At 39.9% G+C, this 16988-nt stretch overlaps 1 protein-coding gene and 1 long non-coding RNA gene across 2 annotated transcripts in view; one reads left to right on the forward strand and one right to left on the reverse strand.

Annotated features, from left to right (window-relative positions):
- Positions 1-4196: 4196 nt before the first annotated feature.
- On the reverse strand, positions 4197-6391 carry LOC135272292 (uncharacterized). Its single transcript, XR_010340405.1, has 3 exons — positions 6080-6391; positions 5695-5772; positions 4197-4383 (listed from the first exon to the last, which is right to left on the reverse strand). It is a non-coding gene; the product is annotated as an uncharacterized LOC135272292 (long non-coding RNA).
- A 174-nt stretch (positions 6392-6565) lies between these two features.
- ATF6 (activating transcription factor 6) overlaps positions 6566-16988 on the forward strand; it is a 192561-nt gene continuing 182138 nt past the window's right edge. Inside the window, exon 1 of the mRNA XM_064370667.1 lies at positions 6566-6685. Coding sequence (XP_064226737.1) covers positions 6604-6685 — 82 coding nt within the window. The 5' untranslated portion in view covers positions 6566-6603. The remainder of the gene's footprint in view (positions 6686-16988) is intronic.

The raw sequence follows: 16988 nt of genomic DNA on the forward strand, positions 1-16988 counted from the left end.
TACTGTCTGCGTTTCATGTATTTTTTTAAGTTCTGATTTTTGGAATGTTATGTGATCTTAAGGTCTGTATAGACAAAATTATTTACAAAAAAATTTGAAACTATTAAATTTAAATGGATATTCTTTTATTTTCAGAAATGTAAAGCAGATTCGTTGAGACATATTTTGGAATTATTTCTCTTTCTTCCTTTCCTTTCCCTTCCCTTCCCCTTCCCCTCCCCTTCCCTTCCCCTTCCCTTCCCCTCCCCTTTCCCCTCCCCTTCCCCTCCCCTTCCCCTTCCCTTCCCCTCCCCTCCTCTTCCTTTCCCATCCCCTCCCCTCCCCTTCCCCTTTCCTTCCCCTTTCCTTCCCCTTTCCTTCCCCTTCCTTTCCTTTCTTTCTTTTCTTTCCTTTTTTTTTTTTTTTGAGACAGACTCTCACTCTGTTACCCAGGCTAGAGTACAGTGGCAGGATCTCAGCTCACTGCAACCTTCACCTCCCAGGTTCAGGTAAATCTCCTGCCTCAGCCTCCCAAGTAGCTGGGATTATAGGCGCCTGCTACCATGCCCAGCTAATTTTTTAATATTTTTAGTAGAGGCAGGGTTTTGTCATGTTACCCAGACTGGTTTTGAACTCCTGAGCTCAGGCAATCTGCCCATCTTGGTTTCCCAAAGTGCTGGGATTACAGATGTGAGAGCCACTGCACCTGGCCTCTTTGTTTTAAGGGATGTTAGTAAACCCATACATGTCTGGATTTTTTTTCTTGGAAATATAAAGGAAAGGCCATTAGTAAAACGCTGATTAAAATGCAATTTTCATATTACTGTTCAGTAATCCCAGTTATCTATATTTTTAGAAAAGTGTTTGAGATCTCTTTTGAAGTAATCTATATAAAGAAATGTGTTAATGTTAGATGTGTTTCTAATGATAAAACAAATGTAGAGTTACTATATATTGTCATTTTTTTAGCCCAATATGTGAATACTGGAAAAGGTAATATGTTCAGATTAGACCTGATTTATAGAAACTAGAATTATTTTACTCAATAATTATAATTGGACCTAATGAGATATTTGAACATTTACAAGAATCAGAATTAACTAATAAAGGCCAGGTGCAGTGGCTCACACCTGTAATCCCAGCACTTTGGGAGGCCAAGGCAGGCAGGTCAATTAAAGTCAGGAGTTTGAGATCAGCCTGGCCAACATGGTGAAACTCCATCTCTACTAAAAATAAAAAATTAGCCAGGCATGGTGGCACACACCTGTAGTCCCAGCTGCTCAGGAGGCTACTCCAAAAAAACTAATAAAGAAAAATATTGTCCGTGTCCTTAAGACATTTTGCATATTTACACATATGTATGTGTCTATGTATGTAATAAACACCATAGTGGGAGTAATTTTTTTTTTTTTTTTTTAAAGACAGGGTTTCACCATGTTGGTCAGGCTGGTCTTGAACTCCCGACCTCAGGTGATCGCCCGCCTTGGCCTCCAAAGTGCTTGGATTACAGGAGTGAGCCACTACGCCCGGCAGTGGGAGTAATTTTAAAATACAAAAATATGTTGTGAATAATGATCCTCTTAATAAATGCCTAGCTCAATTTTTTAAATGTATGAGAATATTATGGAAAATTCTTGAGAAAAATCTTAACATTGGACCTGAAGCCTTTGGCAATCGCCATGTAATAATTTTTCTTTCTTTTTTTTTTTTTTATTTTTTGAGATGGAGTTTCACTATTGTTTCCCAGGCTGGAGTGCAATGGTGCAATCTCAGCTTACTTCAACCATTGCTGCCTGGGTTCAAGCAATTTGCCTGCCTCAGCCTCCCAAGTAGCTGGGATTATGGTGTGCGTCACTACGCCCGGCTAATTTTTGTATATTTAGTAGAGACAGGGTTTCAACATGTTGGTCAGGCTGGTCTCGAACTCCTGACCTCAAATAATCCACCCACCTTGGCCTCCCAAAGTGCTAGGATTATAGGCATGAGCCACTGCTCCCTGACATAAGTTTTCTTTTGAGAAAAAATTACTTCATTGATTCTAGCTTTCATAAAATCATATTTTTTAGCTTCACACTATTATTCTCTAGAAAGCTTTTTAAAAATAGGTTGAGGAGATTGGGCGTGGTGGTTTATGCCTGTCCCAGGACTTTGGGAGACAAAGGCAGGTGGATCACTTGAGGCCAGGAGTTCAAGACCAGCCTGGCCAACATGTGAAACCCTGTCTCTATTTTAAAAAATGATAACAACAGGTTGCAGCATATGAAATTACCCCTTTTGTAGGTAAAAAGTAGTTACATAGCTGCAGTTTAATATGATTCAAATTAATGCCTATCCATCATACATTGTTGATCAGATTATAAAATCAAATAGTATGGATCAAATGCAATTTTAATTGAGTTGTAAATTCACTAGTCATACTCCCCACGATTTGCAGGGTTCCAACAATAGTATACATTGAGGCCCATATACTATTTGTCTTAACTTTTAAAAGTTATAAATTGGCCAGTGCAGTGGTTCACGCCTGTAATCCCAGTACTTTGGGAGGATGGTGGATCACTTGAGGTCAGGAGTGGATCACTTGAGGTCAGGAGTTTGAGACCAGCCTGGCCAAGGTGGGGAAATCCTGTCTCTACTGAAAATATAAAATTAGCCAGGTGTGGTGGTAGGCGCCTATAATCCTAGGTACTCAGGAGGCGGGGAGTCAGGAGGATTGCTTGAACCCAGGAGGCAGAGGTTGCAGTGAGCCAGGATTGCACCATTGCACTCCAGCCTGGGTAACAGAGCAAGACTCTGTCTTAAAAAAATAAAATTATAAATCAAGCTACCTATTTAATAAAATGTTTTGTTCTATTATCTTGACAAATATACCTTCCTAATGACCTGTCAGACCAGGTTTGAATTTAGAATTCTCTGATTTTATAAGATTCCATGACAAAACATGGCAATGCAGGGAGAGGTGGCCCCCACTCACAGGCTGCTTCCTTTATTTCCCCACCCCTTGATTTGTTCTGTGTCATGAAGAGCCTGGTGCATATATATATATGTGGATCCCCCACCTATATGTATAGGTCTGGCTACAGCCCTGGTGTAGACCATTGGCTCATTTCACCCTTAAGAGGTAAGAGGCATGAGCAAGCCCTAGAAGCAGGCTTGAAGCTATTTGGGTTCTTTGGGTGTTAGCTGCACATCTAGAAGGGGGCATGTGTTCTAGCTGAGCACATCACATTGGCAGTATGGATTCTTACCCTGTGGGGACAGAGCCGGAGGTCAGAGTAAAATCTAAAGTGTGGGTCCAGGGTAGGAGCTCCTCTTACTTAGACCAAAGGGTGGTATTGTCTCTAGACATAAAGTTCTCTTTCAAATTTTATTTCTATTCCAAGGGTTTAAGTTGAAAACAAATGAGGAGTAGATTCAAAAGAAAGGATTCAGTAACATCCAACGCTTAATGATTTAAAAAGAAAAGCCTGGCAACTAGAGTGGAAGGAAGCTTCCTTAATCACAGTGTATATAAAAAATCTATGGGAAAAAATCTTTTTTGGTGGTAAAACTTTTCAAACATTCATATTAAAATTGAAAAACAAGTTAAAAGATGCCTACTCTAGCCCCTACCTTTGGTATCATATTTAGAGGTCCTAACCATTGCAGTAAAACAAGGGGCAAAACAGTTTAAGACTTAGGAAAAAAATCTGAACTCACTAATAAATCTCGACATCTCTAAAAGTGGGACAGTGTGTGTATGCCGCCTGCTGTGATGCAGGGAGCACCTATGCAGTGTTCCTGCAAAAACAAAAACAAAAGCAAAAGCTAGCCATTCAAGCCTTTAGATGTCACTGGCAGTTTCTGGAACAAATTAAGCATCACCATGAAGACATAATCAGCAGAATCACGATGTAGGAAGTTCTATAGGACCAATGACTTAGATTTTTCAATAAATGGCATGGGGGGAAGAAACGGAGAGGGAATTTTCATATGAACTAAATACAATGACAAGTGTCAGATGATATTAAAGAATTACTAATTTTGTTGGGTATGATAATGGTATTATCATTATGTTTTTTAAAAATAAGAAAAGGCCTTGTCTCTCAGAGATATAGGTTGAAGTATTTATGGGTGAAATAATATGATATCTGGGATTTGCTTTAAAATATTCCAGGAAGGCCAAACGTTGTTTGGATCCTGATTTTAACTAACTGTGGTTGGAAGGTCATTTTTAAGACAGAAAACTCATCAATGCTAGTGAGGGTGTAAACTGGTCAAATAGTACATACATTATTAAAGACATTCTTGAGGCTGGGTGAGGTGGTTCACGCCTGTAATCTCAACACTTTGGGAGGCAGAGGCAGGCGGATTGCTTGAACTCAGAAATTTTGAGACCAGTCTGGGCAACATGGCAAAATCCTGTCTCTACAAAAAATACAAAAATTAGCTGGGTGTGGTGGCGGGTGCCTGTAGTTTCAGCTACTGTGGGCAGAGGCAGGAGGATTGCTTAAACCTGGGAGATCAAGCTGCAGTAAGCTGAGATGGTGACATTGCAAACTAGCCTAGAGGACAAAGTGAGCCTCTGTCTGAAAAAAAAAAAAAAAAAAAAAAGAGAGACTGAGATTTTTGCATATATGCACAAGGAGACACCATACAAGGATATATTTTATGTAAACAATTGAAACAACCCAAATTTTGTTCATCCTTAGGGAAATGGAAAAATAAATTGTGATATATGTATATATTCAAGGAAATACCATGGATACATCCTCAAATAGTAATGTCCAATAAGAAAAGTGATTTGCAGAACATTAGAGTACAGCAAGTTTACATACATTTTTAAAAAAGCAACAAAATTACACTAAATGCATGTATCTATAAACATGTTTAAGCATCATAAAAGTAAAAATAAAAGTGGACTAGAATTCCACTTTTATTTTATAAAAATAAAGTAAAATTTTTTACCTATAAAATTCATGGTAGAAGTGGCCTATGCTGAGGGAGGAAAATGAAGCAGGGAAGAAAGAGGAATTTAATTCTATAATATTTAATTTCTTATAAAAAATCTGGGACAAAAATAAAAAATGTTAAATTTTTAAATTCTTGGTGACAGTTCTCAAATGTTTGTTTCATAGTTTCATAATTACTTGCACTTTTTGAATAAAAAATAAAATCTTTAGGAAATTAAAAAAAATTGGCGATTTGTCAAGGTGATTTTCTTAAAAGTCTAGTGGGATACAGAAGACTCGCTTTTCATTTTAGTTATTTTTGTTTGTTTGAGACGGAGTCTCGCACTGTCGCCCCGGCTGGTGTGCGCGATCTCGGCTCTCTGCAACCTCCGCCTCCCGGTGTCAGGCGATTCTCCCGCCTCAGCCTCCGGAGTAGCTAGGATTACAGGCGCTGGTCTCGAACTCCTGACCTCGTTATCCCCCCACCTCTGCCTCCCAAAGCTGGGATTACAGGCTTGAGCCCCCACGCCCGGCCTTATTTTAGTTTTTATGTCAATTTTTGAATTGGTAATTGGATGAGAATAAAAGTGTTATAAAAAATAACATTCACCTTAAATGAAAATTTATTAGTTTTCTGGTGACAAAAGTAGTCACATATGACGTCAGGGGATTTCATAGTCTTTTTCTGGGCTTGTGTCCGGGGAGGGATCCTGTATTATGCAATCTGTGGTAATATCCAGCCACGAGCAGTTTGGAGGATTCTGGGAAGCACATTTGTTTTGCTTACCTACCATGGGAAAGATTCCACGTGGTCCTAGAGGCATACGTGTTCTTAAGTTACAGTATCTTAAATATTCACTGGCCGCTGAAATTTAAAATAGAGATGAAAAAGAAATTCTCTTAAGTAGCTTTCTTGAAACTGCTTTATCAAACTCAGTTCATAGTTTCAGTTGGAGTTGGTGATGTGTGTGAATTTCTTTTAAATAAAATCCAAATCTTTCATAATATAAAGATTGGGAACTTCGATTACTGTAGGTCGCTTGGACTTTGACTAAATACTATGTTTTAGAAATTTATCTTTAGGAGATAAATTTTGGGGGTTTATCTTTTACATTTGCTTCATTTAAATAAAAGTAGGCTTTCTAGAAGTTATGTTTTACAGTACCATTTACCTCTGATACTGGGCCAGTTAAAGTTTTAACGAATGTGGAAAAATAGTAGGGTTTTTCTGTCATACACGCGTATATGAAGAATTTTTACACTGATAGAGAATTATTCATAAAAATTAAACTAAATTTACTGTTAGCCTCTAATTTTGTTCTGAGGTATCTACGCTGTGGTATTAAGAAAGATAAGGAATAAGCCGGAATGTTCAGAAAGGGGCTTTACTTTTTATTTTTAATATTATTGATAAATTTCGTTTAGTCGAAGCGATGTCTGCATGTCTCCCCCCGCCTCCCTCATAAAACAGCGGGACAGAAAGTCCTGGAAACTCCAAAAGGTAAATATTTACTCAGAGGTCTATTTAAATTGCTTAGTCTCTGATGTTCTCCTGTCTCGTACAAAGCCCTCGTGCGGCAGAAGCAGTTTGTCTTTAATCGGCCACCGTCTCATCAGCGTTACAGAGTATTTTGTCCGCCAGCCGCCGCCGTCCCAGATATTAGTCACCGAGTTCCAGGGCAGAGGAACTTGTGATATGGGGGAGCCGGTTGGTGTTGCCGGCACCATGGAGTCACTCTTTAGTCCGGGACTCTCTCACCGGCTGGATGAAGATTGGGGTGAGTGGGATCTGAGAATGTACCGCGGTGGCTCGCGTTCGCGTCTACGGGTTTCTTCCTCCCTACTTCCGCTACTCGTGGTGACAGGTGTGGACCATCCCTGCCTGGGGAAGTGAGGCCACTCGTCACTCCCGTCCGTGCTCCTCACAGAGTCTGCGAGGATCGTTCGGCTTCTGTCCTGGCCACAGGGCGAGTAGAATATTGTCAACTGGAGTTAGTATCGTTTTTCACTGTTTCCGCTGGGGAAGGACCAGGTGATCTTTTTGTGAGGCTAACATTGGAGGTTATTAGGAGGTTTAGAGCAAGATGGCTGGGACCGCCAAAAAGGCTACAGGCTATTTCCTGAGTGTGAAATGTGGGCGGTGAGCACAGTGGAGTGGGTGTATATGAGAGAACGTGGTTATATACAAGAAAGCCTAATCTTACAGCTTTTACTATTGGTTTAAGCCTCATGTCCATCTTGGGAGAAGAGAAAACACCGAAGCACCTGACCTCGGGTCCCTGCTTTGCTAGACCTAATACTTATGATGCAATCCCGACTGCTCTGCAGATACAGCTCTTAATTTTCTTGTTAATGGATATTTTGTTTCGTTTTGGTGCTCAGGAAGGGTGGAATGGAATGAAGTGGAAATGAGAGTGGAGAAGCTTTGTTATCTAAGTATTTAGAGGAAACTTTCATTCTCCTCTTGATTGCAAGATGTAAAAGTAATATTGTTCTTAGGTTCCAATATGAATTTGGGATTGTGTAGGTTCCTAAATGGGCCCCCAGTGAGCCTACACCACTCATCAGCCTCGGAACTGGGGGGAACCTCATTTATCTTTTTCCTTTGGACCAGCATTCTCAATAGCATGAGTGGAAGGAATCTCAACTTTTTATTGAACAAAGTCATCATTTACTTTTTTTCAAGGGCAGATGTTCTCTAAAACTACATTCTGTTGGAGATTTATTTCAATCCTTGGGTAGATTTTCTAAGAGTTGCTGGAAAACTGTAGACTTTTTATTCCCATTTTCCCAAGCCAAATGAATTAGGAACAGTGTGTTAGCTACCATTTATTTAGCACTTTATTTGTGTCAGGCACCCTGCTAAACTCTTTACATGCAGTATTTTGTTTAATCCTCCCAACAGTCCAATGAGGTACTGTTATTTTAGAGAGGAGGAAACTGAGGCTAACAGAATTTGTGCTCAGATTCTTAAGAGCTAGTTAGTGGCAGAAGAAGGTTCAGACCAGGTTTTTCTACCTCCAAAGCCTGTACCCCTAGTATCTATTCTATAATGCTTTCCTAACTCGTTTCTACAGATTTTATTCTTCATAAGATCCCTGGTTATTGATAACACTACTTGAATATATTGGGTAGTTATGATTTGTTTTGTCAGCTAGTCAGTTATTATATTTTCATGACATTGCTTAAATTATAACTGTGGGACACTTCCTGGTAGCATTATTTTGTGTTGTCTTCTGATACCCAGGCTGCATTTTCCTGTCTGAGCTGATCACTTGATTTAATGTTCTCTAACAGAGCATTCAGTTTTTTATAGTCAGTTCACTGACTCACTTCTGTCAGGTACCTGGCCCTGCCATTCCCTGAATGTGCGCATTTCCATTGTTTTCCAGTTTTCCCTTTTCAAACTGTTCAGTCTTCTCTTCTTTGAACAGTTTAATTTAAATTCCTTAGGTGTTCAGTCAGTAGGATAGAGTTTGTTGGCAGTAGACTGAAATACTAATGTCTGTTAGTGTTTCATTCTGTGAGAGTTGCTTTGGGTGTTCAAGTACTTCACTGATTTACTTGATTTTTTTTTTTTTTCTTTTAGAGACAGGGTCTCACTCTGTCGCCCAGGCTGGAGTGCAGTGGTGCAATCATAGTTTACTGTGACCTGGTACTCCTGGGCTCAAGTGATCCTTCCACCTCAGCCTCCTCAGTCGCTAGGACTGCAGGTGCATGCCACCACCAGGCCTGGTTAATTGTTAATTTTTAGATATTTTGGAGAGACAAAGGTCTTGGTGTGTTGCCCAGGCTGGTCTCCAACTGGCCTCAAGCAGTCATCCTGCCTTAACCTCCCAAGGTGCTAGGATTACAGGCTCAAATCACTGTGCCTAGCTTTGATTTTTTTTTTTTTTTTTTTTTTTTTTTTGAGACGGAGTCTCAGTCTGTTGCCAGGCTGGAGCGTAGTGGCAGAATCTCAGCTTACTGCAACCTCTGCCTCCTGGATTCAAACAACTCTCCTATCTCAGCCTCCCAGGCAGCTGGGACTGACTACAGGCACATGCTACCATGCCCATCTAATTTTTTGTATTTTTAGTAGAGATGGGGTTTCACCACGTTGGCCAGGATGGTCTTGATCTCTTGACCTCGTCTTCCCCCGCCTCAGCCTCCCAAAATGTTGGGATTACAGGCGTGAGCCACTGTGCCTGGCTGATTTTTTTTTTTCAATATTAGAAACTATCTAGTTATAATTTAAAAATAAGATTATGTAATTAGTATGTCTTGTGATTTTAACAACTCTAAATAATTTAAATAAGTGATTAACTCAACAACCTGTGAGGGATGTGCTTTCCTTTTTTTTTTTTTTTAACTTAGTTAATGAAATTTAGAGCAAGGGTCTTCAGACATTTTCTGTAAAGTTCCAGATGGTAAATATTTTAGATTTTGTTACTACATGGTCACTGTTGCAACTACTTAAGTCTGCTGTTACAGTGTAGAAGCAGCCAGACACAATATAGCCAAATGAGCGTGGCTGTATTCCTATAAAGCTTTATGGACATGGAAATGGAATTTCACATAATTATTTTAAATAATAGGCTTACTTTTTTAGTATAATTATAGATTTACACAATAATTGAGCAGACAGTACAAAGAGTTCCATGTACTTCCCTCCATCCCCAGTTTCTCCCACTGGTAGCATCTTGAATTAGTGTGGTACCTTGGTTACAACTGATGAGCCAGTATTGATATATTATTATTAACTAAGGCCATAGTTTAAAGTTCATTGTGTTATACATTCTATGGCAGGGGTCCCCAGCCTTTTGGCACCAGGGACTGGTTTCATGAAAGACAATTTTCCCATGGGGGCTGAGGGCAGGGAGGCATGAGAGATGTTTTTGGGGTGAGTCAAGTGCATTACATTTTTTGTGCACTTTATTTCTATTATTATTACACTGTAATATATAATGAAATAATTATACAACTCACCATAATATAGAATTAGTAGGAGCCCTGAGCTTGTTTTCCTGCAACTAGACCATCTCACCTGGGGGTGATGGGAGGCAGTGATTAGATCATCAGGCATTAGATTCTCATAAGGAGCATGCAACCTAGATCCCTTGCATGTGCAGTTCACAATAGGGTTCGCACTCCATGAGAATCTAATGCTGCTGCTGATCTGACAGGAGGTGAAGCTCAGGTGGTAATGCAAGCGATGGGGAAGGCCATAAATACAGATGAAGCTTCACTGACTCACCCACCTGCTGCTCACCTCCTTAACAGGCCACGGACCAGTACCCCTGAGAACAGGGGTTGGGAACCCCTGTTCTGAGGGTTTTGACAAATGTATAATGACATGTATTCATAATTACAGTATCATACAGAATAGTTTCACCGCCCTGAAAAAGTCCTACGCTCTACCTGTTTTTTCCTTCCTCCTTTTCCCTACCTCTGGGATCTTTTTCCCTACCTGCCTCCTTTTCCCTACCTCCGGGATCTTTTCACTGTCTCCATAGTTTTGCCCTTTGCAGAATGTCATATAGTTGGAATCATACCATAGGCAGTATTTTTGAATTGGCTTCTTTCACTTAGCAATATGCACTTAAGTTCCCTCCATGTTTTTTCATGGTTTGATAGCTGGTTTCTTTTTAGCACTAAATAGTATTACATTGTATGGATGTTCCACAGCCTATTAGTCTGCCTAGGCTGATGTAAGAAAACACCACAGACTGAGTGGTCTAAACAACAGAAATTTATTTTCTCACAGTTCTGGAGGTTAGAGTTCAAGATCAGGATGGCAGCATGCTCAGGTTCTGCTTAGGGCCCTCTTCCTGTCTTGCACATGACATGGCTGCCTTCTTGTGTACTCACATGGCATTGAGAGAGAGAATTTTCTTCTTATAAAGCCACAGTCGTATCAGATTAGGGCCCCACTTTTATGACATCATTTAACCTTAATTATCTCCTAAAGACTGTATCTCTTGATGTAGTCATATTTGGGGTTAGGGCTCCAACATGTGAATTTTGGGGGACACAGTTTAGTCCATAAACTCACAGTTTGCTGATCTGTTTACCTATTGATGCACATCTTGGTTGCTTCCAACTTTTGGCAATTATATATAAAGCTGCTGAAAACATTTGTGTGCGGGTTTTTGTATGGACATAAATTTTCAAATTGTTTGGCTAAATATCAAAGAGCACAATTGCTAGATTGTGTGGTAAGAACACGTTTTTTGTTTGTTTTGTAAGAAACTGCCAAACTGTCTTCCAAAGTGGCTATACCAGTTAGCATTCCCACTAGCAGTGAGTGAGCGTTTTTGATGCTCCACATCCTTGCTAGCATTTGGTGTTGCCAGTACTTTGGATTTTAGCCATTCTAATAGGTGTATAGTGGTATCTGGTTTTAATTTGCAGTCTCCTGATGACACGATGTTGAGCATCTTTTCATATGCTTATTTGTTATCTGTATCCCTTCCTCTCTCCTTCTCTCTTCTCCTTTTTTCTTATTTGGATTTGTGCAAAAGCTACTTTCTTCTTCTTTTTTGGCTGCACTGTATGTATCAAGATCAGAAGCTTCCATCTGTCCCTGTGGTTTCTTTTGTGTCTGCAGTCTCTTCTGGGAAGGTTCTCTTGGCCTTCTGACATTAAACCAAAATCTAGTGCTCCAGATGACACAACTTCCCTTAATGCCCCGGTAAGTGGTGGCCAATTTTATTATCAAGACCTTTTCACCACAGGGCCTCTGATGGTGGGATAGGTGTCTTCATTGTCCGTCACCATTATTCTCCTTTCCTCCTCCCTAAAAATATCTAAATTTAAATCTCGTTTTGTCACAATATCCCGTCCTCTACCTCTCTTGATTCCTGGATCACTCTCTTTCACTTTTTTTTTTTCTTTTAGAGATGAGGTCTTGTTCTCTTGCCCAGGGTAGAGCTGGAGTGTGCAGTGGAGCAATGACAGCTCACTGCATCCTCAAACTCCTGAGCTCAAGGGATCCTCCTGCCTTAGCCTCCTGAGTAGCTGGGACTACAGGCACATGCCACTTATGCCTGGCTTCTTTTTGACTTTTTGAAAAATTTTAGCCGCTAGCTTCCTGTTACTTTCTTCACCATTACTTCCATCATGATTCTTGGATGACTTCAGAATCCTCAGAGAAGATCCTCCAGATGCAGTGACCTCTCGTTTTCTGGACCTCCTCTTTATCACAGATCTTGCCTTTCTCCGAGTCTCAGCCATTTGCTTTCCTGATCGTAAGCTTAAGTCTTGTCACTACCAATAACTGAAATCTTACTTTCAAACATCCTGCTCTGACTACCTTTTCCTGTTTTACCAGCTTACTCCCTTTCATATTCCAGTTTCAATAATCATTCAGTCCTTCCGAGATTTTGCCATGTTTCCAGTGTCTCTCATTCCTTCAGTTCATCACTTCCCCCTTTCCCAGTTTGAGTACCATGGACAATCATTGTTACCATTTCTTTGCTTTCACCTTGCATATCCTTGTCTGTCTCTTGTCTTGTAGGTTTCTCTTGGATAAACCTATTAGTTATATTCAGTTTTGCCTACTTCATGCTTGCCTCAGTATAGTTGAATGTGGCTGAAAATCACTTCAACTATCCTGACTGGTCTCACTTTAAGTGTTGCCAGACCAGTCATATTTCCCTGGTCCTCTCACAGTCCCATTCTGATAATTGCTTTTAGAGTTTCTTCTGTCTTCAAACCTCCAACATTTCTCTCATCCTTCCAATCAGAAGAGAGCCGCTCCAGTCTCCTACTACCGCATTTACCCACCTACCAGCGTGTTTGCTTTCTCTTTTGTTACTGAGATGGAGCGGCTTCTTGCTCCTAGCTAGAGCCAATCCTTCCATATGTGCTTTAGCTTCTTCCTCTTTTGTTCAAGAATATTGCTCAAGCGATTCTTCCTCCTGTTTTCCTGCATCAGCATTTTCCCCTCTCTATAGTTCATCTCTGTCAGTAAATGAACATGTTGTTATTTCTCCTAGAAGTACTGTTTCTATATCTGGATAGTACTCTATCTAGAGTAAAAAAACAAAACCAGCAAACCCAAAACTCTCTTCACATGTTACTTCCCCTCTTGCTGTTACTGCATTTCTCTATTTACAGCAGAATTCCTTTTAGAAAATGCCCTTGTTCACTGACTCTAGTTTCTTATTTGTTATGGTCTCTTGAACCCAGGCTAGTCAGGTGCCACCCCTCCGCCAAAACTTTTGTTTCACTGCAGATTGCCACGTTGCTAAACCCAGTGGCTGTTTCTCATCTTACTAAACTTATAAGGAGTAAATGAATAAATAAATGGGCAAGGTGGAGGTGGAGTGGGAAAGCTTGCTGAAAAATTACCATCGTTTACTACTGTTGAGGGAAATCTAATAGTGTGGGACTAGTGCAGAGGATATAGAAATAGGCAATAGGTTTTAGAGATACTTTAGGTGTAACTAATGCCAACAGTTTCTTTGGATTCTTTTGGGATGTTCTATAAATATACAAGTATATTTATCAACCCACCTTCAGTTATTTTTTTAACCACAGAAAAGTTGAAAGATCAGTATACTGATAAACCTGCGGTTTCCTTATCTAGATTTACCAACTGTTAACATCCTGACACATTCACTTTATCTCTTAATATTACCCACACTTTTCTCCTCTTTCACATCTGAAAGTGGGCTGCAAATAATATGAAACTCCTAAACATTTCACGATGTATTTTCTAAGAATGAGGAAATATTTATATTTATTTAATTAATTAATGTAATTTTTTGAGATGGAGTCTTGCACTGTTACCTAGGCTGGAGTGCAATGGCACGATCTTGGCTCACTGCAACCTCTGCCTCCTGGGTTCAAGCGATTTTCTTGCCTCAGCCTCCTGAGTACCTGGGATTACAGCCACCCACCACCACACCTGGCTAATGTTTTGTATTTTTAGTAGATACAGGGTTTCACTATGTTGGCCAGGCTGGTCTCGAACTCCTGACCTTATGATCCACCCGCCTCAGCCTCCCAAAGTGCTGGGATTACAGGTGTGAGCCACCATGCCTGGCCCAAAATACTTATTTTTAAAAAGCATGAATTTATTTTAGTATGCTTTATACTTCAAAGCTAACATAACAGGGTTCTTTTTCACCTTCTTGCATTATATGCTCATATTTCTTTTCTGCCATTATGAGAATCGTGATTCCAAATAACGTCTTTTGTTTTTATAGGCTCACTTCAGTGGCTCTGTTGGAAATAGACTGAAAGAGGGCAAGGGCAGAAGCATGGAGACATTGTGGAAGCCACTAAAGCAGTCCCCATGAGTTACAGTAGTAACAGTGGAGTAATGAGAAGTAGTTGGATTATGGATATGTACACACATGCATGCATATACACGTGTTATATACATACATTTTAAAATTTTGAAGTAGTTTGAAATCTATAGAAAAGTTGTAAGGACAGTGCAAAGAACTCTTGCACGCCCTTTACACAGACTCCTCAGTTGTTAAATTTTACTGCATTTACTCCATTTCTCTCTCCCTTGAGAGAGAGAGAGAGAGAGAGAGAGAGAGGGAGAGAGAGAGAAAGGGAAAGATGTGTTGACCTATCACCTTTAAATACTGTATTGTATACTCTCTACCCTTCTACCTCCCAAAACAAAGCCACTTTCCTATATTACTGCCCTATATTTCTTCCAGTCAGGAGATAAACATTGATACAAGACTGTCATCCAATTCAAAGACACCATTCAAAATTTGCCGTCTGTTTCAATAATCATTTGTTTTTCTAGTCTAGGATTACCTTGTCATGTCTCATCAGTGTCCTTTAGTCTGGAACAGTTCTTTGGTCTTTTCCTGTGTCTAATGTCCTTGACAGTCTTAAAGAGCACAAGTCTTTTATTCTACAAGATGATCCTAAACCATTAAAAGGTTCCTGGGAGAAATGACCAATTCATGGCTGGAGAAGTGCAGGGAAAGTGCAAAATAAGCCTGGAAAATCTTGTGCCAGAAATTCTCAGCAAATGAACATGTCAAAAAGAACAAAGGCACCAATATGAATGAACTCCCAGTGGTCAAATCTGGAAAGTTTGAGCATCAGAATAAAATGAGAGCATACATTATAGTATAAATATGATGTTCCTGTGCTGTCATATCATCCTGTGATATATTCACATGATCACTTGGTCAAGTTGATATCTTCCAGGTTTCACCACTGTAAAGCCACTGCTTCCCCTTTTGTATTTTATTACTATTTTGGGGGGAGATAATCTGGCATGACACCAATATCCTTTTCTTATTAAACCTCTAACCAGGAGCCCTAGACTCACTGATAACCCCAGTCTATATCAGTTACCACTCTAATGGTTGCCAAATGGTAACTATCTGACTCTTCTTATCATTCTGTCTATATTTGTTAATTGACATTGCACTATAAGAAGCTAGCTAGCTTGCTTGTTTCCTTCCTTCCTTCTTTCCTTCCTTCTTTTCCTTCCTTTCGCGATGAACTAATTGACTCCTTTTTTATTTGGTGGTTGGTTAACTGCTGCTCTCATTTTATTCTGATGCTCAGATTCTCCCAGATTTGACTGCTGGGAGTTCATTCATATTGGGGCCTTTGTTCTTTTTGATGAGTTCCTATCATTTGCTGAGAATTTCTGGCACAACAAGATTTTCCAGGCTTATTTTGCACTTTCCCTGCTGCAGCCCTGGAATTGGTCATTTCTCCAAGGAACCCCTTAGTGAACTTCCATTTGGTGGAAGATTGTATTTAGTATCCAAGATCTGGGCACCCAGTATTTTCATTGCTACTGGGATATCATTGCTTCTAGGACCTCTTAGCAGACATAACTAGGAAATATATATACATGTATATGTGTGTGTGTATGTGTGTGTGTATACAAACATCTGTATATGTGTGTACATATATATGTATTTCTATAGCTATCTGTATGTATATATAGTTTAAATGAGTTTATTTACTAATTCCTTCAGTTCCAATCTAACATCTTAGGATTCTTTTAGTCTCCTGACTCTTCCCATGTTCTTAAATTCTTTCTCAGACTGTGAGAAATCTGACTCCATTTATTTTAGTAAAAGGCAAAAGATTTATTTGTTCTGAAGAGAAACCAGAACAGTCTAATTATTTTAGATATATTCAACCATTTGCTTAATCAACTAACATATTTGTTCAGTATGACCAGTCTTCCATCCTCTCAGGCTGCCTTTTCCATTTGCCACTCCGTTCCCCCTCCCACTGGGCCAGGGCATGCTGCCACCTTTGCTGGGCAATAGCCTCTCCTACACCGTCTTATTTCCTTGGATATCAGGCACATTGCTGGAGATGACTGTGCACAAAACCCCATCACCCTTGTTGCCCTGCTTCCTCAGAAGCTGACATCTCTGTGATGGGACTGGTAGGGAAGAAAGGGAAGGTTGGGAAGGGAAGGAAGAATGGGAGGAAAGGTGGGAAGCCATATTACAGATGTATATTTTAAGGACAGAGCTGACAGGATTTGTTGGTAGATTGAATATGGAGAGTGAAGAAGAGAAGTAAAGAATGAAGTAATAATGATCCCAAGGTTTTTGGCCTGAGCAACTGGGAAAATTCATTTGTCATTAACTGGGTTGAGGACAAAGCAGTGGGAAGTTTGGTGGGGTTGATGAGTAACTCATTTTGGATATGTTAGGTTTGAGGTACCTTTTAACATCTAAGAGGAGATGTCAGTTCTCAGTGTACGTGCATCTTGAAGTGTGGGTTAGAGATGTATATTTAGAAATCCTTGACACATAGATTTTATTTAAAGCCATGAGCTCAGCTGAGATTACAAAGGGAGTAAGATAGATAGAAACGTTTATGCCGAGCCCAGGGACAATTTCATGTTAGGGAGATGAGGAAGAACCAGCAAGGTTGGGTCAACCAGTGAGGTGAGAGGAAAACCAAGTAAGTGTGGTATTCTGAAACTCAAGTGAATAAAATGCTCCAGTTAAAATGAAAAGATCAACTATGTTAATGCTGTTGACAGGTCAAGTAAGATGAGGAATGTGAATTTACCACTGAATTTAGCAATATGGAAGTCACTGGAGACATTAATAATTGTGTGTATGTGGAGGGGGGAGC

The sequence above is a fragment of the Aotus nancymaae genome, unplaced genomic scaffold (assembly GCF_030222135.1).
Source record: "Aotus nancymaae isolate 86718 unplaced genomic scaffold, 86718_ANA_hifiasm-v0.15.2.pri h1tg000108l, whole genome shotgun sequence".
NCBI classification, from domain to species: Eukaryota; Metazoa; Chordata; class Mammalia; order Primates; family Aotidae; genus Aotus; species Aotus nancymaae.